The sequence below is a fragment of the Pseudorca crassidens genome, chromosome 8 (assembly GCF_039906515.1).
Source record: "Pseudorca crassidens isolate mPseCra1 chromosome 8, mPseCra1.hap1, whole genome shotgun sequence".
NCBI classification, from domain to species: domain Eukaryota; kingdom Metazoa; phylum Chordata; class Mammalia; order Artiodactyla; family Delphinidae; genus Pseudorca; species Pseudorca crassidens.
In genome coordinates this window covers 66,567,760-66,593,683 of record NC_090303.1, presented here as the reverse complement: position 1 = coordinate 66,593,683, position 25,924 = coordinate 66,567,760, and the positions used below count along the sequence as shown (strand labels likewise).

General features: G+C 43.9%; 1 protein-coding gene and 1 pseudogene across 8 annotated transcripts in view; both read left to right on the top strand.

Annotated features, from left to right (window-relative positions):
* ELMO1 (engulfment and cell motility 1) overlaps nt 1–25,924 on the top strand; it is a 547,361-nt gene that overhangs the window by 486,668 nt on the left and 34,769 nt on the right. For all 8 annotated transcript variants that reach the window (XM_067746730.1, XM_067746728.1, XM_067746734.1 and 5 more), the window contains 2 exons: nt 16,540–16,703; nt 25,457–25,569. In XM_067746730.1, the coding sequence (XP_067602831.1) occupies nt 16,540–16,703; nt 25,457–25,569 (277 nt within the window). The remainder of the gene's footprint in view (nt 1–16,539; nt 16,704–25,456; nt 25,570–25,924) is intronic.
* Nucleotides 21,428–21,523, top strand: LOC137229621 (U6 spliceosomal RNA; annotated as a pseudogene).

Here is a 25,924-nt window from a genome sequence, read left to right as displayed (position 1 = left end):
CCATTCTCAGAGCCATCTTAGAAACCCAGTTAGCCAAAGACAAATAGCTGGAACTTGGCCGATGGGAGCACAGGAGGTGGCTCTTGAGAGAGGGGGAGTCATTTAGAAACATCCATATGACTTTTGGTTGTCTTAACTAAGGAAGAGGCAGGTTCTGCGGTAAAAAAAAAAAAAAAAAAAGGCTTGGGGTGTGGTTTCTTGGTAGGCACCCCGGATTCAGTGTAAGGCATATTACTGATGTATAATACTTGTACAACTGCATTATTTTTCTGTGCTTTGGGTCTCACCATTTATAAACTTGCTTATGGAGCCTACCTGCTTCCCAGCCACACCTTCAGACAAAAGGCACTTGTATCAGTGAGTATCTTGAGATGTTCCTTTTGAAGATCTTATGCCAAAGAACAAGCATCTATAGCTTTACATTTTCTTTACCAAATGAACTTTACACACACACACACACACACACACACAAAGTTTTAAGGGTAGTGTTTTTCTTGCCTTTGTACCTTATTTTTCCTTCTCATTTTATTCACCTGTTGTACCATGTTGGTTTGACATCCATTTCTTTACTCAAGATTTCTCCTCTTTGCCTCTTTCTGTCCTTTAGGTGGGACAATAAGGAAGAGTTACATTGATCTTGAAGTTATAGAGAAAATGTCTCAGTGCTAATTAGAGTGCTGGCCTTTTAGTGGTATTCCTGAAACGGGCACAACACCTTATTTTATCCTTTCCAGAACAACCTTCTCTCCCTATTACTGACAGAAAGCATCTCTGAAGTTCCATTGGCAACTCCTGGCCCGAGACTTTAGGAATATTTATTTCCAAAAGATAAATAAACCCCTTCTTAGAGGGCATTTTTTCACTAGCCCATCCAAAATGCTCAACTCAAAAGTTACAAGGATGCCCAAATCCACTTTGTGGGAGAAAATACAGAGATGAGAGGATGGGCCCAAAGTTACACAGGAGGCAGGATAAGAAGAAAAATGCAAAGCCAGGTAGGCACTAGGTATCCTGGTTTAGTCATTAGTGTTTGACTTTATGACTTTGTTCCTCTGCTCAAAGATCTTAATTTTTCATCACTTCCTGCAAGATACAGTTCAGATTCTTCTACTCGGCAGCTACAGGCATCCATAGTTCGATCCTGACCTGTCCCTCACAGCTTACTTCCTACCCCTCTCCCTAAGGGAATAAGAATAAACAATAATCATCATGTATGTCTAGTCTCATAGAAGCCGCTCAACAAACATTCCTTTAATCCTTACACCACACTGCAAGGTCTACACTGTAATCTCCAGTTTACTGGGGATCTGAGGCTTAGGGAGGTTCAGAAATTTGCTCCAGGACACATAGGTGGTAAAAGTGAGAGAGCCAAGAATCAAACCCAGTTCTGCCTGACTCCAGGGCTTGCTGTTTTCCTTTCACTAAAGCCAAAGTGATCTTGAGCGACTGCCTGTCTATTGGCTTCGAAAGCCCATCCCCCTCACTTCTCTTTTTAGATCTAAATCATACCCATCCTGCAGGACCCCACCCAGAACCTGCCTCGTTCATACAATGCTTCCAAACCACCCCAGCTGGAAGTGGTCTCCCCTGCCAGGTAGGAGTCGGGAGCTTTGGGCTCAAGTCGCTACTGTACCACTGTCTAGTGTGTGATTTTGAGTAAGTCACTTAATTCTACCTTGGCATATGCTGCAACCTGACCTCCATAGTTCTACCCAATCAAAAGTTGTAGAATTCTGAAGTTATATATAATTTCTTGTATGTGCTGAGTCCTGTATCTCTCTGCCTACCTCATCCCCATTTCCCACTGGCTAGTACAGTACCTTATGCAGAAGGAGGGGCACAGCAGATAGTATTGTGGAGAGACGCATCTACTCTTCAATTCCAACTCACTCCCATTTATTTGTTCGTCTCTTTTTTTCACTTAGTCATCCATTCATTTATTTATTGCTAGGGCTGAATTTTTCTGTAACTTCCATGATCCTTCCTGAGATGTCCTAGAAGCCTCACCTCCACTTTTAGACAATATAGTTATTGGTTTGGGAAAAGTTATTGGGCAATACTTAATGCCTTGAAGGCAAGGACTTTTCATTTTTTATACTCAAAGCAGATAAAACAGAAGGAGAAGTCACTTTGACATTATGAGATCTCAGAAAAAGAAGTTTGGACCGATAAATACTTTTTAACATTTTCTGTGTCATGGCTCTTTCAGCATCTCATCAATCCTTGCGCACCTGTGCATACCAGCCCATGGTTTCCAACCTGCACAGAAAAATGGATGGCTACCAATTAATTGAAGTCACCAGGTTTCAAGTTTGGTTCCAAAGGACTATCATCTTCTCTACCATCTTCAGTGACACTTGTCCCCTTTTGGTCCTAAAATCTTTAGCTCCTGCAGGTCCTCAAGCATTCCTTTAGGAGACAGTGATTCTGCTTATCCCATCAGCAGACACCACTGGGCAAAACAGATCTCATCTTCCTCCCTCCTAATCCCCAGAAAATTCTTGGACTCTAGCTTTCACCTGTCAGATGTTCATGCTAATTGAAATTTGAAAAGAAGGGAAAAGGCGATTATGTTCAACATCAGAAGGCCTACAGTTTGAACAAGGAGACCCATGTCTTCCCACTATTTTATCCATTCAACAAATGTGTCAGGCCCTCCTGAGTGTTTGGCACTGTTCTTAGGCCCATGACTAAGTCCTTTCCCTGGACAGTACACCATTTCCAAAGGTGTTAGTATTGGCTTCAATTGCCAAGATGGTAAGTGAGATAGAAATACTGTTTAGCTATTGAGTTGAACAACTTTCACAAGGACATAAAACTGAACATAATTTCAGGCCCTGAAAAAATTTGGTCGGGGTCATTGGGACTTTTAAGAAAGTCTAATCCAAAGTTACTGAACAGTCAGATGTGTTAGATAAGTTTAACTATTGCTGACCAACATCAGTTGCTTCAGAGATGATGGGTGGGTGCTCTTGTGAATACCAAATTCAATTGATTGGTAGGGACTGCCTGCAGACAGAGTCCTGGTTCAGCAGGAAATAAAAGTGCCATGATAGATTAGTCATGTCTGCCATTGTCATGGGAGAGAAGAATGATGGTATATATGCTATATAATTGCCATCTATGCTGTTTCCTCCAAAGGACCCATCAGTAAGGGGGGGGAATCACATTCAGGTGAAAGCATGGCAGACCCAGTGGATTTCTGGAAACTGTGGCAATAGCTGCCTTCATCCAGCTGAGAGAGATATAGTGAATGAGCAGAAAGGAAGAGGTATTGAGTGGAAAAAACACAAGAACCATTTCAGATCTGCCTTGGGTGCATTAGCTCCAAACCACCAAATGACTAAGGATTTTGCAGAATCAGGGCATTTGGGGCTGTTTTAATTGTCTGAGCTTTGTGGCCATGGTGGTTGACAGGTTCTCCTTTAAAGATGGCTCACAATTACTTTAGTTTCGGAAGTGCTCTTCTGCCCTGGGACTGTGTAATAACCAGCCATGGAAAAGAAAAGGCCTGGGGATTTATGAGATGTCACAGTTTACAACCATCTGGGAGAAATACAGCAGGATGTTGGTACAGTAGTGTGTTAACCAGAGTTAATCTATCATTGCTACTGTTATAAACGCCCTCTTTCCCTCTGCTTAAAACCATCGCACAGATTTGACCCTAGTCTTCACAAAGACGGGCCAGAAATCATCTTTTTTAAACATGTAACTCAGAAATACAGTCAAATTGACCTTCGGTTTACTAGACTGAGGGGGAAATTTCCCAGGTATGAGAAATTTTAAAATCCACTAGTGATAAAAAGAAAAATGAGGTATAGTCTCTTCCTTCAAGGGACTCAGGGTCCTACGGGAAACCGGTAGTGAATACATAATTTCAGTACACTCTGAGAAGTGCAGTCCTCGAAGCGATCGGGCAAGAATAGAAATATGTTTGTATGCGCAAAAACCAGTAGTGTGCTAAATCATCACTTTGCTTTCCCTGCCCCCAAATTATATTGGTAACTCATACCCATCATAGCACTTATTGAGGGCCACTGTTATTATTTGTTGACACACCTACTTCCCACTAACTGCCTTTGATTTCTGCAAGAGTGAGCATTGGATCTGGTTTTTGTGTTGCCAGCACTTCAGCCAGTGATTAGCATGTATTAGATGCCTGACAAACGTTAGCTGAGCTAATACAGGACTGAACGTATACAGCTGACCCTTGAACTACATGGGGGTTAGGACGCCAAGCCTCTGCACAGTCAAAAATCCACATATGACATATAGTTTGGGCAGTTCCTTCGTATCCGTGGTTCCACATCTAAGGATTCAACCAACTCCGAATCATGTAGTGCTGCAGTATTTACTATTGAAAAGAATCCACGAATAAGTGGATCCGCAGGGTTCAAATCCATGTTGTTCGACGGTCAGCTGTACTTCCAAAGCTTCTAATGCAATACCCAGAATTGACAACTTATTAGAGAAAATTTAGAAAATAAAACATATTTACTCTTAAGGTGTTTGTTGATGATTCAGCTGAATCTAGTTGGAAATTAAAAAGCATACCATAGTGTTCTAAATTTCTCAACAAAGAACGGTCCACTTATAATATCACACTGTAAACTACAGAAACAAACATTCGATATACCATTTTAAAACTGTAAAAACACAAGAAAATACTACACGTTATTTATGGATAAGGCATATGTAGAATTATAAAAATATCTACAGAAAGAATATATCTCAGGCAAGAGTAGAATGAGGAAAGGATGACACCTGTGGCATTTTGTATCTTTAAAAAAGACATCTAAAACAAATACGGCAAAATGTTGACGTAAATAAAATTGCCATGGTGGATGATTATCTGCTATATTATTTTCTGTTTGAAATATTTCATAATTTTAAAGTTTATAATTACTTTTTTTATGAAGTAAGACTACTGGGTGGGAACAAAATATCGCACTCTTAATTTGACGCATACCGAAAGGGAAAAGTATTTGGACAAGTGTGGCAAGAACATTCCTTCCCTGTATGTCAGAGTTTAGACCAGTGGGCTCTGCTTCATTTAAGTCCCACTGCGTGGCCATCCCCCTTGCCCGGTGTGTGTGCTGAGGAGCGTCCACCAACACTTTCCTTTAGGATTTACCTCCATGTGAGACAGTAGACAGTGCATTTATTTCCTAAGGGTGATTAATTTTAGAATAGTTTGGGGCTGATTTATCTGGTATTTTTTCTGTCCATTTTCCGTTTAGCTCATTCATTCACTCTGTGAATATTTTTGAAACTCATACTGGGTGCTGGACACACAGAGGTGAATTGGGTAAAATCCCACTGTCCACAGAGGTTGAGACACATGGGGGAAGCTCAACACCTGAGCAGACGGTCACCGTTCACTGCTTTTCTTCACACCTTACCCATGAATGAGTGAAGAAGGGCAGTGAATGGATCTCAGATTTGTTGGTAAACAGCCCATAATGTTTAAAGGGGTATCTGTGGATGCCATTTACCCATGAACAGACCTAGGAAATTGCTTATCATGTAGTACCGTGTATTTGGGCATCATCATTGTGGAACTTAAAAAAGAAAACTCCTTGCAGGCTCAGTTACTTCTTCAATAAAATTCCTCCCCTGCTTTTGGGGAGCTCCTAGGAGAGGCAGTCCAGCCCCTACCCCCCACCATGGTCAGCCAGGGTACCGTAGAGCACAGCACCTCGGTAGCAACTCTAGTTTGGGAGACTGGCCCGTTGGGAAGGTCATTCTTTGTAACTTTCAGAAGATTTGCCTAAGTCTTTGCTTTCAACACTTGAGCTTGACAAAGTATGACTAAGTTTGGTAAATGAGCGTTAGAAAACCAACAGTAGCAGAATTATGAAAAATTTGTAGCCATTTCCCCCCAAACCTATTGGAAGAGAGTAGTTCAACCTTCTCTGCCAGAAAACCAGCCCCATTGGTTTCTGCCCTTCTCACCATTCATGGTCCCATATTTTGACTGACTAACTTGACATGTTGTTTATTCAAAGCTGTGGATTAAATGCCACCCACTAATATGATTGGTGTGGACTTTGCTTGCCTGAGGCCAGCATCCTCAGACACTGGTGAAAATAGCTTCCTGCTGTCCAACAGAGCCTTAGTTAGCTAACCTGCAAATCTAGCCTGATTGCTGTATGAATTTGACTCCCCATTTCAGTGGGGAAAGGAAGCTTGGTCACAGGACTGTTTGCCTCTTGATCTCTCTCCCCTCAAGGGCAGGATACAGAGGGAAGGCAGTGATCCCAAACCTCACCTTTTCTGTTTCCTCTTTTGAGCTGGCTTCCTGTGGTTGCTGAAGAAAGTGAGAAGGATGTTTCTTCCATATCCTTTGTTCCTCAACAAACCCAGCACTAATTGATTTTAAGACTAATTGCTGGTTGAAAGGTTTGGTTCTTTTACTGGCTATAAACATGCCTGAAACCTTAAATTAAAATGCCTTCTTGTGAGGAGGAGGGCAGCTCTTAGTGTCTTAGACTTTGGAATGTGAAATCACCCAGATAGCATCTGTGGGGAATCGCAGGTCAGGTGTTGTATGATGAGTTATTTGGGGGCTAATGGCAAAGCCCTCGGAGCTCTCAGTTTGGATAATGATCAGATTCTCAGGATGCTTGGAGCTGCCTAAGCATCACTACCCCCGCCATCTGATTCCTACTTTATTTGTAGCTGAAACCAGGGGACGTTCTCAGCAAGCAAACAGCAGTACCAAGCAGCTAGCTCCCTTTCTAACTGCTCCGGTGCCATCTGTTTTGCTCTCCGGGTGAGTCTTAAAAGTCATTTTCTATACTCTCTCTAATAACAATCCTCCGTCAGGTTCCCCAGGCCCGTCTGGACGCTGCTAACCACAGGCTTGCCCGCTCAGGGTCGGCACTCGGGCTACTGCCCTGTATCCGGAAACACTGATGCTGATTGCTGCCCAGCAGATTGTGGGTTTACTGGGGAGACGGTGGCTGCCCTTGCTAAAAAAAGCCCTTAAGAGGCACCTGAGCCAGGTAGGCAGATGCTGTCACCACAGTGGCTGTGGCTGCCTCGGTGAGAAGCAGCCCACCGAGTGGAGGTGGCTTCTAAGAGCCCTACCCAAGCATGCTCAGAGCAAACACTCTCTCCTGACCATCTCTGTGACTTCCCAGGTGAGAGCACTCATCTTGTCCCCGCTGTAGCTGGTACCCGAAGGCCACCCCTTGGGGGAACTGAGGGCAGTAACAAGCTGAGGCCTGGGCTTCTCATCTGTAAGTTACATTGACATTTCTGAGGGAAGGTCGCATGTCCCTTTCTCTTTTCCTAGGAATGGCAACCATCATAGCTCCTTCCTACCTTCTTATGCCTCCTCATTTAGACCAGTAGCCCTCAACCCCAGCTGCACATTAGTACCCGCTGGGTGGCTTTGTAGAGCATGACCAGTGTCTGGAACCCATTCCAGACCAGATGAATCAGAATCTCTGGGGGTGAGGCCAGGCAGAGGTACGTTTTACATTTTGTTGTAGACTGAGCGTTGGGAATTACTGGTTTTGAGGCTATTTCTTTCTTTTAATCATTTGTCGAGTCCATCAGTCATGAATTAAACAGACATTTTGTCAATTACTATGTGATCGGATCATGCAGACTCTGGATATGCAAGAGTAACCAAGGACACAGCCCATGACATTATGGAACAGTCCTATGATGGGAGAATATGTGGTCCTACGTTGCCTTTAGGGGGAGGGCTGCAGGTCAGAAATGGATTTCTAGAACTGAAGAATGAGCAAGTGTTAGAAAGGAGGGCATTAGTCACAGGTGGAACGGAGAGCACAAATGAAGGCACGGGGTGACGCTCGAGGCACTGAGAGGACCTCAGTGCGGCTATAGGTCATGGGGTCTGAAGGGTGGTTCCAAGTAGGAGGCATCGGTTGGGGGGGTGGGAGTGGAAGGTAACCACGAGGGCCCGTGTGGTCACACTAGAGGAGCTGGTCTTCACCTGCAGGCAGTGCTGAACCAAGCAAACGATGTGATCAGATTTGCATTTGGGAAATAATCTGGCCTCTGTGAGGAGGGGCTGGAAGGGGTAAAGTTGAAGTCAGAGGTTGTTGGGTAAACCTGGACAGGTAATGGGGCAGGGGTCCAGGGACGAGTCAGTGAGAATGACGTGAAGTAGAGGAAGGGACAGATATTCAAGAGGTGAGTGAACATCACACCACTCCTGAAAACTATAATCCTCAGAGCAAAGTTCCCAACTTTCATGAACATTCAGGTTCCTAAGCCCAGGTAGTTCCATTAGTTTGATCATTGCTACCTAGTTTTTCATCACGCACCAAAGACATAATGTAACCCAGAGTTGCATTACGGGCACAGTACAGATACGAAGCGTCCCGAGAACAGGCCTTGGCTATAAGCAGTTTGCATTCCAGACTCTAACTTGGGAGAAGTGAAACCAATGGACAGTCCCAGTCTACAGCGAACTGTTCTTATTCTCAGCTCTTGGGTACAAATCTTGGCTTTTAACGTGATGCATAACAAGCCTAGTATTTGCTGGGTTCGGAAATACCATCTTAGGGAGGAACAGTCACGGTGACCTCACTGTCCGCGTCACACACGGCGCTGGCCTTTGGCCCAGAATTAGGTCATCATCAACCCCTCAGAGGGGTGCCCACAGGAGCTCAGACCTCAGAGGGCTGTTAAGACCCACTGGAGCAACAGAGACAAGGAGAAGTTAAATAGCTTGCTGATTCTTATGATTACTGCATGCCAGGATTAGATCACATCCTCTGTGAAGTGCAGAGGCACTTTTTTGCCTTTATTAATGAACAAACTATTTCAAATTCATCTGGTATAATTGAGGACATATGATGAGATAGAGGATGGGCTGGAGGTTGCACACCAGCTGAGCTGACCCTCTGTGATTTCAGAACAATTTCTGTTCAGTTACATTAAGCCGACCCCAAGGGGCCCCGGAGAGCCAGACCCGTCAGCAGGGGACTGCACTGGTCAAACCCCAGTGGGAGGTATGGCAGGAGGGTGCAAAGGTGGGCCAAAGCATCTTCCAGTCCCTGAAACCATTCAGGGGGAGAGTTGAGAACACTGTTTAAAAAACCAACTCTTGGGCTTCCCTGGTGGCGCAGTGGTTGAGAGTCCGCCTGCCGATGCAGGGGACACGGGTTCGTGCCCCGGTCCGGGAAGATCCCACATGCCGCGGAACGGCTGGGCCCGTGAGCCGTGGCCGCTGAGCCTGCGCATCCGGAGCCTGTGCTGAACATTCTTGGGAATAAAACTGATCCAGTCCTAAAGCCCAGCGATGAGAACTGTCCCCCATGAGTCATTTTAAAGCTGGACTGTGTTGGCATCTGTCTTCTCCAAGACAGCCTTTTCTCTCCATTATGAAGATAAATCCATTTAATGGGCACCATGGATTGGGGAAATTGCACTTTTTTGTAAGCTCTGACCCTCCTTTAGTGGTGTACTGCTGTGGCTTCTTCAGAAACCCTCTGCTCAGCTTCAGATCAGCCCCTTCCAGCTCAGCTCTGGAAGGAAGCCCAGAATGCCCTCTGGAACCCTACAACACCATCTCAGAGCCACAGATGTTATTGTTTAGGCTGTATAGAAGTATTCTTTGAAAACCCTGTTAACAGTCTTACAGTTCTGTTAAGGATGCATTTGTTTAAATCTGCAGATGAAGGGTAGGAGCCTGAGAATCTTTGATATTGAACATATGCATCATTACAGTCTGGAAGATACTGGCTAAGTCCCGTGGGCCACAATACAAATAAGAAACGGTGCCTCCTCTCCAGGGATTTACAATCTAGATGGGGTGAAAGGTACACCAATCACTAACTTAACTGCTTTACAGTGATATGACAAGAATTGCTACAGAGGCCGTACTGAAGGCTCAGAAGTGGTGCTGGAGGTCTGCTGAGATCAGAGGTTCTCACACTTGAGGGTGTATCCGAATCACCCGGAGCAGCTGTTGAAACACTGACTCCTAGGCCCACTCCTAGAGTTTCTCATTCAGTGGGTCTGGGGTGGGCCGAGAAGTTGAATTTCTAGCAATTTCCCAGGTGGTACAGATGTGGTCTGGGAATATTTTTATAGGAGAAACCTCTGACATAATTTCATTATCAGAAGGTAAGAGAACTCACATTTGTTGTGATTCTAGTATGTTCCATTTAATGTATCGGGTACTTTGCATGTAATACCTTGAATAGATTTTCCAACAGCCCTGTGAACTCTGTACTGTGCTTACATAGTAGCATGCACAGTAGTATGCGTGCTACTGTGTCAGTGCTTCCACTTTACATGAGCAAACTAAGGCTTGAGAAGGGGAACTCACGTTTGCTAAATATCTACAATGTACCTTAAAGGGTGTTAGGCTTCATCTCAGTAACAATAACCTGATGAATCCCAAATGATTTGTTCTCCCAGTTTAGAGATGATGCAAATGAGTCTGGGAGGGATTGAGTGTCTTGAGGAAGTCTGCAGCCTGGCTTCAAAATTGTGTGCGCTGAGCTCTAAAGGCTGTGAAACTATCCTGAACCCAGTACCCAACTGTTTGCTGAAAACTACCAACGTGGGCTCCAAAAGCATATTTTCTTTAATACCTGAGTCATGCACTGCCTACCTTCTGCCTTTGTTCTTGCCGGTCCCTCTGCCTGGATTCCCCTTTCCTCTTCCTTCACCTCATAACTCCCGTTCATCCTTCAAGTCCCAGCAACAATTTTGTCTCAACCATGTAGACTTTGCTGACATCCCTCCTTTCCCCAGCTGGACCAGGAATAAAGATTCCTTCGCATGTGTCCCAACCTACTTTCTATTATTGAATCCCATCATACCTCCCCAAATCCTCTGATGATTTATCATTAGTAACAGAAGAAACAATCCACGGTTTTCATCTTAACCAGCAAAGCCATCCACCATCTGCCCAGCCTTACCTTGCAGCCCCACCTCATTCATCCAACTAAACGAAACCACCAGCCACTCTTCCCCACCCAGAGCTGTAGTCTCCTCCTTCTGAGCCAAGGTTCATGCTGTTTCCCCCACCAAGACTGGCTCCTTCCCTGCACCTCTTTGTGTCCACATCTTGCTTCTCCTTAAGCCCCAGCCAAAGTCCCCGTGCCATACCCTCAGCCCGCTGGCCCTCGAGAGGGGCTCCGTAAGTATTTGGGGGATAAACACCTTGCCCCTGCTCCACTGTGACGTCACTTACTCTCTTGGGGGAGGCAAGTATGTGCATGTCTTTCACTCTCCCAGACCGGGAGTTCATTCAGCACAAGCGCTCGCTCACAGGGCCTTGTACATTGTAGGTGCTCAAAAACAGTTGTTGAATAAATGGATGAACGATGCTGGATAAAGGTGTGGCTCTAAAGGCAGGGTCAAAGGTGACGAGACCACAAGCATGTGGGGGCTCAGAGGATCCGGAGCACATTTCAGTTAAAAACGATGAAACCAGGGCGTACAGTTAGACCAACAGCATGCTCGCTTCTATTCAGGGATCCCCAGCACTTACACCCTTTAATCTGCTCTGAGGAGCCAAAAGGTTTTCTCCATTTGAAGTACAAGTGTCTTGTGAGACCGCTCCCCCCCCCCCACTTCTTTTGTATTTAACGTGTGACATTATTACAGCAAACACGTGCTGGGAAAACTCCAGAAACACATGGCTCAGACCGCAGGCAAGGTTCGGGCCTTGATTAAGTAATGTCAATACCAAATTCAGATTCTAAGAGTATATTTTCTTTGAAAACACACTGTAGCAAAGCACATGTTGTAATTAAGCAAAGCACAGGTTGTAATGAAGAAGTTTTAAGTTCATTGATTTGCTGATACCTCTGCAGCGCCATCTGTGGGTTTTTCAAACAGTGATTAAAGGTCAGATAATTTCCAAAGAGGACAGAGTTTAAGGATGGTGGTTGTGAGAGTCTTGATTTAAATCGCACGCATAGAGCATTAACAGAGAGTTTACGCCATCAGTTCTAATCCTGGTAGAAGCTGCTTTGCAAAGGAATAGAAGACTAATTGACCTGTCTGACTATTTTGTCCCTACGACATCTGACATGTCCCTATGACATCTACCGTGGGGGTCACTGTGCTTGGCACACGGAGTGACCATAGAACAATGGTCAATGGCCAGTGCCAAGCAAAACTGTGAAGCAGGTAAAACCAGTCTTTGGCTTCTGTATTATGCTGTATACCTACCACTTGCATCCCTTTCCCTAGGGCCAGGGCCCTCTAGACCTCGTCTCCCCTATCAACCTACTCTTAGGAAATGGGCTGTATTTTCTTCAAATTGAAGTGTAAATGATTGCTGGGGATTTAAAGGATTGTTCCACCTGTGGATGCCTACATCTAGCAGGGATCGAAGTCTTAAGCTAGAGAAATGGAACTCCAACTGGATTTTAAGCATAAGATATAAGTAGGAGCTACAAAGTTTCCCATACTTACATAGGGGATTATCATCATTTCCATGCAAAGGTACAACCATGAGCATATAAATGAATATGATTTTTTAAGTTATTTCTTATCAAAGCAGCTTTGTTGTTTCTATCCAGCTTCCTTCTCCTATTTTTTCTCCAATCTGGACAACCTCAGCCCCATAAGCTGGTACTCCTGCATACTTCATTGCATGTATTTGTTGAGATCTTTGGTTGAAAGTGACAAGAATCCCATTCAAACCATTTTAAGAAAAGAAAAAGGCTTATGTAACCAAACCAGCAAATGTCAGGGTCGAACTGACTTTGTGGTTGAATATGGCGTCACCATTAACACATTCTTTCACACACACACACACACACACACACACACACACACTTTCTTCCATCTGATTCTACTGGCATTGGTCTCATTATCTTCCACTTTCCCGAATATTAAGGGACAGTCTTACAGGTCTCAGTTTGAGGGGAAAAGAACATGCTTCAGCTATGCCTCAAGTCAAGTCAGGAAAGTCTGGGGAAGGATGCTGATTGGTCAGTTCATGTCACATGCCCACTTACTAGCATGATCATTGTGTCTAGTCACATGTAGTCTGGTGACTGTCATCTCTGACACCCCTTAAGAAACACATGAAGAAGGGGAATCACCGGGCCCTCTGGGCTTCTGTCTTCTTATCTATAAAACAAGGGAAGTGGAGATAGCCCTAAAACTCTCTCAGCATTAACCTGATTCTATTTTAAAATCGCTGCTTCATTTTTGGCATTCAAATGGCTATATCTTTGTCTCTCTTACGTGTCTTACCTCCCACCAGAAGGTCAAATAACATTAGGAGATGACAGTTACCTCCTCGGCTCAACTCAGAGTTTCTCTAAATGAGGAAAGGGGCAGCTCCTGTGGTGCCCCTCACATGAAACTGCGAAGTGTTATAATTCAGCCTGGACCAAATTTAGCCCCATTTATACTGCATGATATGAGATGGTAACAATCTCAAAATCTGTGAAGCATTCCAAATTTAGCATTTTGCCTGAGTAACTAAAGAAGCAGATCAGGTGGAAGGTCAACTGGAAATTTTCCTCTCTGCCGTTATGCTGGGGGCATGAAACAATGTTTATGTAACTGGTTCCAATTCAGATACAGCCCAGGTTCCAAGTGGCTAAGATGTGGTCATTTCCATATTATTTACCTATTTCCATACCACTGAACAGCCATTCTTTCTGCAAAATCCATGTGATGTCTTCTTCTCTGAAATACCTTCCCCCCCTGCCAGCAGTGTTCATCAGTCCACCTGCTCTGTCTCGTCCACACTCCTGCTGTCATATCTTTGTCCATCCTGGCTCTCTTATTAGACCCTTTGTTCACATTAAGGCAAGGGCCTTAATGTCCCTTATACTGTCCACCCAGCATAGACACATGGTAAGCACTCAGCAACATTTGCTGTACTGACGTCACAAATAATGCTTCTCGAGCAGATTTTTGTTAATAGCTTCTATCAATACAGTCTGATTTATAGTAAGCTAATAACCAGTTGAGTTATACTGAAGAGAGCAGCCCAGCCATGGCCCTAGAAACTCCCATGAGTCAGTGGTCTGGAAGACAGTTGCCTTCATGCCTTTTATATCACTGTTATCACCAGCAACCTCTTCTTCACAGGGCAAGCATGGCACGCAGGTCCTCTGAGAATAGTGGTGCCTACTGGATAAAACAGATCCGTAAGTGGATGATACAGATCTGTTATCCTTCACTGTTTCGTCTTCAGTTTCCCGAGATTCCTGCCATTAGATTTATTTCTTGTGATAAAGTATTGCTTCCCAGATAGCCCCTATGAAAATGCAAATAGGTTACCTAGTAGAGGGTTTTCTTACTGTGGACATGGATTCCTAAAGGTCAGAAGCATATAAGGAAAAATGAGGGTTGATATCACTTGAAAATAGATAGACCTGTTTGTCTCGCAGCCACCAATGGCTTATCTTACCCTTGGTTCAGCCATGTTCAGTTGACTAAAGGAAAATGCGGTTGACATGGGATTCCTGGTTACACGAGGACACTGCAAGCAATGTGTACGCAGATGACTAAAGAGTGAGGATATCGGGCATCCCTGAGCTGAGGGGACTCATGGGCTTTTGGGTTCCCCTGATGCTCAGGTTTTTCTGAAGGCATATTGGGTTTTGCTACCAAGGAGGACTGACTTTCTTGTTCAGCCTCCCGATGTCTCTAGACCCCAGCAGATCACTGGACAGGTCCTCACACGATAGGACAGCTATAGGAGAGACATACACTTGGAGAAAGCAACCTGCACCGTCAGAGAGGGGGCAGCACCATTAAACAGAGCTCAGCAAGTGCAAGGAGCTGTCCCATGTTTGGAGGATATTTCAGCTGTCTAATATGTCCCAAGGTAGTGAGATTTTTCCCATCACCTGGCCATCAGGCAGGTTTGAAAGTTCTGGATTACCTCAGTCTTTTCCGTGCTGTAAAACTGTTACTTCTATTACAATAACATTTCATGAAAGTGGCATTTTGGTGGGACTAGTCAGTGAACAATTACTGAAGTATCCACCATGCGTGAATTGTTGAATGAACAACTGATTAGAAGCCGTAGGAGCATACTGAGATCACATTTATAGTGACAGGAGAGGTACCCCAGGGCTGTTCAACACCCAGTGTATGCTCTGAACACCATACGGGTATCTTAGAATTCAACTAGGTATCTGTGACCTTGGACAAGTTCTCAGTCCTTCTCAGTCTCCATTTTCTTAACCTTTTTTAAAAAAAATTGTATCTTATATTGGAGTATAGTTGATTTACAGTGTTGTGTTGGTTTCAGGCATACAGCAAAGTGATATAGTTATGCATAGTCATATACCTATTCTTTTTCAGATCCTTTTCCCACAGAGTACTGAGTCCATTTTTCTTATCTTTAAAATAGTGTTTAAAAACACCTACGCTACTGTATCGGAAAGAGGATTAAATGAGGTGATGAACAGCAAAGTGCCTGGCACAGAACCTAGCACATAATTGAGGTGCATTTGTGATTTTTTCTTATTTGTAAGTTGCAAACAACCCAAAAATGGTGGTATGGGGTGCAGTATAATACAGTGTTTACAGTCCTAAGTTCCAATCTCAGCTCACTCACCTACCAATCAGCTGTATGATTTTGAACTAGTTAACTTAAGGTTTCAAAGCTTCAGTTTCTTCATATGAAAATGTAAAAGGTGATAATATCTACCTCGTGGATTTGAGTAGATTAAGAGGAGGAATATATATAAAGCACTTGCCTTAGTATCTGGCACATAGTAGGTACGTTATCAAGGGTAACAATTGTTGTTCTCATCTGTAATGTAAGATTAAAAAAAGCAGCAGCAAGATTACAGTCTCTTGGATGCCTCTGTGTGTTTTCTGGTCTTTTCCTGCTCTAGATATTCTGATGAAGATAAATCCACATTAATAGAGGCAATGGTTAATTGCCTCCTTGTGGGCTGGACCTGTTCTAAAGCAGAAAATTACCATATTCTTCTTTCTTGAGGTTTCCAATGGGTTATATCTATTCTAATTCAGTAAACCTCTTTTTTTAGTGCCTGGCTCAAAGAGGCAATACCACATGCACATTTCCAAATACATCGTTTGTATGAACACTCAGGCCTTAACTACATGGGGAAAGCAATCCAGGAGGGGGTGGGTGTGGGTATTATTTCACATTCACTTGAACCGGTGCCAACTAAACTTCCACAGTTAATTGTGTCTCAGCGATTTTCTCCTGGAAAAAAATAATGATTATGCAGACTTCTAGCTGTTGCTTGGACTTCTTTCGCTCTTGAATTTGCATTGTTTACAGTCACATAATATATCAAGCAAATGAATATGCATATATCCTCCCACCCCAAGTCTCCCGCAGTCCCCCCCGCCCCCCATTTCATAGTTAGTCAATCCACCTCCTTCCTTGCGGTTCCAGTGGTACAGGAGAAGATAGAAGCTGCACATCATGGTAGCTGACTCTTTGGAAAAGCACTCTTGAAGTTAGGGCTGAGAGTGCAAACTAAAGGGATCAGTGGGTAGGGAACCGTTATCTGTGGAAGACTTTTCTGAATGGGTAAGTTCAATCCCCAGGAAAATTATGGTCTTCCTTTAATCTCACAGGTAATGCAGGTGGTGAAGGAGCAGGTTATGAGAGCTCTTACAACCAAGCCTAGCTCCCTGGACCAGTTCAAGAGCAAACTGCAGAACCTGAGCTACACCGAGATCCTGAAAATCCGCCAGTCTGAGAGGATGAACCAGGAAGACTTCCAGTCTCGCCCGATTTTGTAAGTTACCCCTGACCCCTACCTCTCAAAGGCTCTGACGCACCATTTCTAGAGTGAAAGCTTATCACGCCGCTGGGCTGTATTGTGAGCTCTTTATGGAAGGCCAACAAAAGAGCTCTACTCAGTTCCTGAAGTCTCAGCAACTCCTTGAGAAAAGCTGGGCAGGGGTGGGCTAGGAGGAGATGGGGACAGGTGCTGGCAGAAGGATCTAAACCAAGAAGTGACCCAGTTACTGACGAGTCCACCAAGAATTTGCAGCTGAAAAGTTTGAAACCTTCTGTAATACTTGGGACAACTTTGTTTTGCCCATGAAGCTATATTCTATGTAGGTACCCTTGAGTGGCAAGATGTTCTGCCCCAGCCAGACTGAGACCTTCCAATAATTAAAGTAATATGAACATTGAAGTATCATGAGTAGGAGGGAGGGAGAGCCAGCTTGAGAGGAAGAGAGAGACCCACTTTCTCCCTGCCCCGTTGGCTCTGCTTTGAGTCAGAACGTCTCATATGGCTATTGTGACTATCAACCCACAGGCCTAAGGTAGAGAATCAGGGGACCCCTTTTTTTTTTTTTTTGTGGTACACGGGCCTCTCACTGCTGTGGCCTCTCCCGTTGCAGAGCACAGGCTCCGGACACGCAGGCTTAGTGGCCATGGCTCACGGGCCCGGCTGCTCCGTGGCATGTGGGATCTTCCCGGACCGGGGCACGAACCCGTGTCCCCTGCATCGGCAGGCGGACTCTCAACCACTGTGCCACCAGGGAAGCCCCCTGGGGGGGGACCCCTTTTTATAGGACTTTGTATCAGATGCACTTGCAACGGTTGTGTAATTTCATGAATCTCCATCTTTTAGATGTTCTGAACCTTGAACATGAACACTGTTTTAGACTATTTTGTTTGCTTTATCTTTCTTAGTATTGGCCTCTTTATCTTCCCTTGTTCTTTTCTAAGAGCTAGGTCAGCGCAGTTACCTTTATCATTTATAAAGAAGGGAATAGGAAACAGGCTTGGGGGTAAGGAAAGTGTTTGACATTTCTTCTTATTGTTCCCTCGGAAGGCTGGACACAGCTTCTTCTGAGCTTTCGATGAAGCCGTCTTACATCATAGGTGTCATGAAGTTCATCTTAAACCTTTCTCTGTGATTCTTTTTCTTTCTTCCCCCTTTCTGTTTCCTGCTTTCATATATTTGATGTGTTTAATGATTGGCAATTTGCAAAGCACCTCCTCATGCTATTTCATTTCCTCACACCTGTGTGAGGTAGGCCACCCTTATTCCCATTCGAGGACCAGGATATAGTCTAGAGAAGGGAGGACCTTGTTGACAAGTGGACGAACCAGGACTTGAACTCCAGCCCACTGATCCCTTAGCTAATTCTTCATCTACCCTACCAGAGCTCCTTTGCCAAGTGCAAGACTAAGATGAAGTTTTAAAAAGTACACAGAAAAAACCATAGCCAAGCTATAGTGTCTACTTTGTGTTTATTTTCAAGCCTTAAGAAGCGCCATTAGAAGCTGCAGAGCAGAACTGCAGGCTTTAGTGGGGATGAAGTTAGGCAGCAGGGGAGGGGAAATGCTTCCTCAGGGTCTTCGGCTCGCATCTGCATTAAACTATACCCACACTGGGCAGCAGGCAGCTCTCATGAGAGGCAGAGCTGGGGTTTTGCTTTGGTCTTCAACTAGAAGTTAACAGCCCCATATACCAAGCAGAAAGAACTTCGAATAAATGACTCCTCCGAGATAGTGTTTCTTTCTTTTTTTAAATCTTTTTACTGAAGTATAGTTGATTTACAATGTTGTGTTAGTTTCACGTGTACAGCAAAGTGATTCAGTTTCAGATAGGTAGATAGATAATTTTTCAGATTCTTTTCCCTTATAGGTTATTACAGAATATTGAGAATAGTGCCCTGTGCTATACAGTAGGTCCTTGCTGGTTATCTGTTTCATACATAGCAGTGTTTATATGTTAATCCCAAACTCCTAATTTATCCCTCCCCTTCCCCCTTGGTAACCACAAGTTTGTTTTCTATGTCTGTGGGTTTATTTCTATTTTGTACATAAGTTCATTTATATCATTCTTTTTTTTTAGATTCCACGTATAAGTGATTTCATAAGATATTTGTCTTTCTCTGTTTGGCTAGCTTCACTTAGCATGATAACCTCTAGGTCCATCCATGTTGCTGCAAATGGTATTATTTCATTTTGTTTACGGCTGAGTAGTATTCCATGGTATGTATATACCACATCTTCTTTATCCACTCCTCTGTTGATGGCATTTAGCCGTGTCCTGGCTGTTGTAAACAGTGCTGCAGTGAACACTGGGGTGCATGCATCTTTTCAAATTATGGTTTTCTCCGGATATATGCCCAGGAGTGGGATTGCAGGATTATATGGTAGCTCTATTTTTTAACTTTTTAGGGAACCTCCATGCTGTTCTCCGTAGTGGCTGCACCAATTTACATTCCCACTAACGGTGTAGGAGGGTTCCCTTTTCTCCACACCCTTTCCAGCACTTATTATTTGTAGATTTTTTGATGATGGCCATTCTGACCAATGTGAGGTGATACCTGATGCAGTTTCTGTCTTGCAAGGAGGGACAGTGGCGCCATGCCCCATCCCAGGGCCTACAGTACTAACGTGTTGGATATAATAATGTCTGTTTCAGCAGATGTGTGAACACAAGGAGATTTTATTGTGCTTTTGACAACAGTTCTTAAAACCTAAAGGGAGACTTGAGGGACCACTTCAGTTAAGGCCAAGTGATTCTAAATTAATGTTTGACCGTGACTTTGTTCCAAGTAAGACTGTTAACTGCTTGTCAAGTATGAAAACTTTGCTCCTGCTTTGGCTTCATAACTTTACTTCCCAAGGCTCTGCCTGTGACATTCTGAAGTCTCTTTTCCCTTTATTATAAGAAACTCTTACTTTACGCTTATTATTTAGAGAGAAGCAATGGAAATATTAAGGAAATCTCCTGTTTTACCTAACTTTGGCATCATCACTCGGCCACGGGACTGAAAAGCACCACGGTCCACCGGAGCTCTGGATATAGTTGCAGCAAAGTCACAAAGACTTGTCAGAGCTACAGCATTTCACGGGGGAGGCCATGAACCAGCCTGGTCATTATCCCAGAGACCTTAAAACAGGCAGGAGGGTACCAGCCTCCAGCTTCTTCTCCAGCGATGCTCTGTCTGTTAGAATGATCTGCTAGGCAGGAGCTCACCGTGGGGTTAGGTGAAGTCCAAATGCTGTCACAGTGGCTTATAGGATAAGCCCGAGTCAAGAAAGAAAAGGCATAGACCATGTACGATAGTCTTCACTCATTCATTTAACAAATGTGTATTGAGTGACTCCTACCTGCCAGGCCCAGCCTGAGGTGCTGGGACAGGCAGAGAACCAGACACTTGGCTGTCCCTGTGCCAGACTTCAAAGCTGGGGTCTGGAGGGATTATCAGGGACTGTGCTCAGGGCCAGGTGGGAGGAAGCACAGGTGGGGGGGTTGTCACCAGAGCACACAGGAAACACATCTAACACAAGCTTGGGGGTGAGGATATTCAAATTTTAGAACTGAAGAGCATCTTTAAGGTCATCCCGTTCAAGCTTTTCATTTTGCAGACGGGGCAGTGGCTTGGCTGGGGCTTGCCTGCTGGCGCGGAGCCCCGCTGGCTGCCCTTTCCCCGTCACCTGGCTGCTGCACGCAGCACGGAGGCAAATCTCAGCGCCATGAAGATCCCTTGGGCGTGTGTCTTGTTTTTATAAAATGTTTATATTTCCTGAGAAGGAAAATGCAAACTGCAAGTGACCAAATATTTTGGGAGACTGTGTATTCCATGGGTTGAAGAAACTCTTATTTCTTAGCTCTTGACTAATTATTTCAGAAGGAGGTATTTGTTATTTTCTACTTAGTGTGACTTTATGGGAAGGATAAGTCCATCCACACAATTAATCCGAGTTCATGGATATAAAAAGTTTGAATAGTCCCAAAATAGGTCATTTACGATGATGTTGGAGGAAGGGGAGCTGCAGGGACAAACACCAGGGAAGCAGAGAAGCAAAATGTGGAAAATCCAGACCCAGGAGCTAACAGACCTAGGACCAGATTCCAAGGCCATTATTTGCAAATGTGGCCCTTTAGTCAAGTTCTGTCACCCATTCTAAACATGTTTTTCTTACGTCTAAAAGTGAAGATGATAAAAGTGTCCACATCGTTGGATTTTTAGGAGGACTCAATGAAATAGTGCATGAAAAGCCCTTAGCACATGCCCCGCACATAACATCCACTCAGAGAAATGGTCACCCTTATTACGAGCTGATAACCAGAATTTAACAAGTGTCACAGTATCAATATGTGAATGGTAAAACTGACACTGTGAATATATTTGTTTATACCTCATCTTATCTCAGAATGTACAGTAGAAGTAGATGAGAAAGAAACAGTAAAAGCAAATAGAGCCAGAAATAAGGCTAGTGCCTATCCTGCAAACCTGCATCCTTGCTAAAGATTGGCCGCAAGCTTTGCTCACGGCTCTCGTAGCTAAAGCCAGTGTTCAGTGCACTTGACAAACACTTATCAAGTGCCTGCCACTTGCCAGGTACTGTTCTGTGTGTTGATAATTCAGCAGTGAAGAGAACAGATACAATTATCACCTTGTAGTGATTATATTTAAATGGGGAGAAATAGATGATAAACATGGTAAATAAGATTGTAGCATGTTAAAAGAGGATACAGGAGTGCTCGCTTCAGCAGCACATATACTAAAATTGGAATAATACAGAGAAGATTAGAATGGCCCCTGTGCAAGGATGCGTGAAGTGTTCCATATTTTCAGTAGGTGCAAACCATGGCATATAGAATGGCTGAACAACAAGGTCCTATTGTATAGCACAGGGAACTATATTCAATATCCCATAATAAACCATAATGGAAAAGAATATGAAAAAGAATATATACAATGGAATCACTTTAATGAACAGCAGAAATTAACACAACATTGTAAATCAACTGTACATCAATAAAATAATTTTTTTTTCAAAAGAGGATACAGGAAATAAAAAGCAGAATAAGGGAAATGGAGAGTTTGTGATTTTAAATAAAGTGGCAAGAGTAGATCTCTCTAGTTGGCACGGTGACATTTGAGTAAAGATGTGTAAAGGACTAAGGGAGCAGGCTATGTGTGTATGTGGGAGAAACGATTTCCAGCAGAGAGGATCACCAGTGCAAAGGCCCTGAGGTCAGAGTAGGTCTGGGCACTCAGTTAGTAACAAGGAGGCAAGTGTGGTTGGAGCAGAGCAAGCAATAGGAGGCAAGGCCAGAAAGGTAGCCAGGTGCCTGAATTTGTGGGACCTTGTTGGGGAACCATTGGCGCAGGGGACTGGTGTGCTCTGACTTGGGTTTTTAATGATCTCTCTTGCTGTTGTATGGGGAATAGACTCCAAGGAGGCAAGTTTGGAAGCAGAGAGGTCAGGGAGGAAGTTATTTCAATAATTCAAGCAAGAGGTGACGAGAAGTGATTAGAGTCTCTACCGTAGATTATATAGATTTTGAAGATAAGAAGCAAAGGTATTTACTGATCAATTAGATGAAGGGTATAAGAGAAGGATGAACTCAGATTTGGGGCCTGAACAACTGAAGGACAGAGTGAGTGGAGCAGGCTTGGACAAGGGGATCAAGAGTTTAGTTTTGGACCTGTCAAGTTTGAGGCATATGCGAGATATCCAAATAGACAGCTGGATTGATGAGTTTGGAGTTTGGCCGAGAGGTCTAGGTCAGAATAATAAATTTGGATGTAGTCAGCAGAAAGTTGGTGTTTAAAGTCATGAGTCTGAAATATAAAGACCAGAAGAGGTGCAAGGAATGACCTTGGGGACCCTGTAGTAAGACAGAAACAGATCAATTTCTATGACATAGACACTGTGACTCAGCCCAGAGTCTCCCCAGAGCCCTTGTAGATCAGGGATTGGCAAACTATAGCTCTTAGGCCAAAACTGACCCACTATCCGTTTTAGTAAATAGAGCTTTATTGGAACGCAGCCACGCTCCTTTGTCCGCATGCTGTCATCTGCTTTCACTCTACCATGGCAGAGCTCAGTAGCTGCAACGGAGTGTATGACCCACAAAGTCTGGAACATCTACCATCTGGCCTTTTACAGAAAAAGTTTGCCAACCTCTGTTCTAGATGAACACCAGATGGCAGCTCGGCAGGGCAGAGCCCAGGTCCAGGAAGGAGTCTCACTAGTCTAGTGGTGCTGTCCGTCCTCTGCACATGGCACTGGCCTCATTGGGCCTGGACTTGGGATTCTCTTCAGGAAAAAGTGTTAGAATTTGAATTGCTCTTCACACACTCATTTATTCTCCCTCCTTTAATCTTCCTCCTTTTATTTCTTTACAGGGCTTTTAGATAGAATTAGGGGAATATTTATCAAAGCAAAGCCAGTGAACCCATGACCTTGACCTCATTAGCCCCAAGCTGAGGATTTCAACACCCAATTCCAGCCCGTGGTTACTACCTGGATTACCCTAGAGGTTATATCTCATTCACAGAGACACCATATAGGGAATACATATGTTTTCCTAATATGAGTGAATTTGGTAACTACTGAATCCATTTGCAGGGAAAGAAGAGGATATAACTTAGGGGGAAAAAAAAAAAACCTGTTCCATTTCCCACATTGCCTAATCATGTTTTGGAGTCCTTTGGGGTTCATAACAAGAAAAGGTAACTCTTGTAGCAGCAGATCCACTTATTCTGATAGTCTGTCTCCGAAGATGGTTCATAATGGAGTGTGTCCTGATGAGCACATCAGGGTCTTACACTAAAAATCATAAATCATCAAGTTCTTTCAGTTATTTCCTCCTTTTGGCCCTTGTCTCTGCATCTTCATCTCCATTTTAATAACTAAACTCTAGCCTAGTAAAACTATTATTTAAAGATACATCTCTAACATCTCTAACCTTGATGAAATTCAGATTCTCTCTCCCATGATTTCCCCGTCGCCCCAACTCGGAAGCCAGGAGTGATTTATCGTTGTGTGCAACTGCCCTGGCAATTCCCCACCTTTTTCTCCGTTCGGAGCAGGGTTCATCAAAGCTGCAATTTGCTGGGTCCATTCTACAAAAGCTGAACGCTGATAATAGATAGTTTTAGTGATCTGAAAGCCTGAGATGAGACCCTGTGAGACCCACACTGGAAGAGCAAATGCAAGTAAAGCAAATGCACCAGGCTGTACCTCTGGGGCTGAATCTTCACATTAGGCTTTATAAATAGTCAGTTGGAACAGTATCAAATGACAGGGAATTTGAGGCCATTTAAGTCCAAAATATGTAATAACAGCTTTCTAGAATACCTTGTTAGATGGCCAGATCCTTTTATATCACTTTTTATTCTTTTTTTTTTTTCTCATGGGTAAATAGATGCAGTTTGCACAAGAAACACTTGAGTTTGTACCCCTATTCAGGGCTTCACCTCTGTAAACTCTTTCCCGTCTGTGAGATGGGAATGATGATATTAATACCTGTTCCCAAAAGTTGGCGTTTTTGTAGTGGGGAGGAGGGAAGGGGTGTTAAATGAGCTAAAATTACATGGTACATACTCTCTGGCTCATAGCACACACACACCGAGTGTCTGTGCCTTCCGCACCTGGAAACAGAACACCATGTTAGGACAGATTGCCTGCAATCCAGAGCAAGCCCAGAGTTAAGGCTGAAGCTGACAAAAACGTGAGCCTTGACTATGGTGTAATATGGGCACCAGGAATATTTGGCTTGAGGAAAGAAGAGAATATTATCAAAGCAAATGCAGTAACACCTTGCATTCCTGCCCAATGCTTACAGCTAAGTTACACTCACACTGTCTCCTTTGGGACAGGAAAGATTCTTATTCCCATTTTACAGATGAGGAAACTGAGACTTACAGGAGCTACCTGAAATGCCAATCATGGGCAGAGCCTAGACTGAAGTCCTATCCTTCTGAGTTTGGGTCAGTGCTTTCAACACTGCTCTGAGGGCTGGACTCTGGGTCTCTCTATACATCCTCAAGTAGAACAACTCTAGCTTTACTGGACTCAAATGCTAGGGCACTACATAAAATTTCACACGATAAAAAATCTCTGCTCTTGAAATAAAAGATTTAAAACCCATTGCACTCTGTTATCATATCTTTACAGCATAGTGCATCTAAACCTAAATTACATTGTATTACCCTGAGACAAGATGCAAATAAGCCTTCATTTATCCTCTCATTATCCCAATCTCTGTGGGCTACAATCTGGGTCAATGTGTTGTTCCCAGTTGTAAGTGACAGAATCCAAAGCAAAATGTGGTCCTGTACTTTACCCAATACTGTGTTTGCTGTATTGCCACCACCAATACTGTGGTGGCAGATCACAGATGCAGTCTAGGGGTTTATCTGCTGTAAGGGGGCAGAACATGACCAGAGGTTCATTGTCTCAGCAGAGCTGAGTGAATTTTCACATAAATTTATATCTGTGGCTTTGTAAAACAAGAGAAGAAATTTCTCAGGAGACCTTGGTCTAGAAAAACGTCACTGAAGTGATTGGTGCTCTTGTGGGTATCTATAAATGTCAGAGAACCTCTTTCCACTGATGCTTAATAAATGATTCTCTAAAGCACCCACTTGGGAGTATCGGGTTGTTCATGAAAAGTTGCAGCTTGCACTCGCCTGCCCCGTCTGCCCACGGTGCCCTTTCGGCCAAGTGCTGTTCTCAAGGCGTGCTGTGGAATATGTGTTTATCCTTTCACAGGGAACTAAAGGAGAAGATTCAGCCAGAAATCTTGGAGTTGATCAAGCAACAACGCCTGAACCGCCTCGTGGAAGGGACCTGCTTTAGGAAACTCAACAGCCGGCGGAGGCAAGGTATTGTTTGGGGCCACTCCAGACCCAGCAAGGAAGAACAGTGGCCCGCCCCCTGCGGAATCACATGGGCATGGGTGTTGGTTTAAGGGTAGGCTATGCAGCCTTGTACTTAGGACTAGCAGTCCAGGTAAGTTCTGATTTCCCATGTATACCCAGGGAGAATCAAAATCTAGAATCACCAGGAGACCTGTAGAACGGAAGACCCACCTGGGCCATTTCGTGCCTCAAGTCTGCCAGTAGTGGTTCAACAACAGCTGACGTTATTGAGAGCTTACCATCTGCCAGGCTCTCACTTTACCTAGGTTAATGAAGCTCATCTTCCCAGTAACCCTATGAAGTAGCTACTGTGATTACG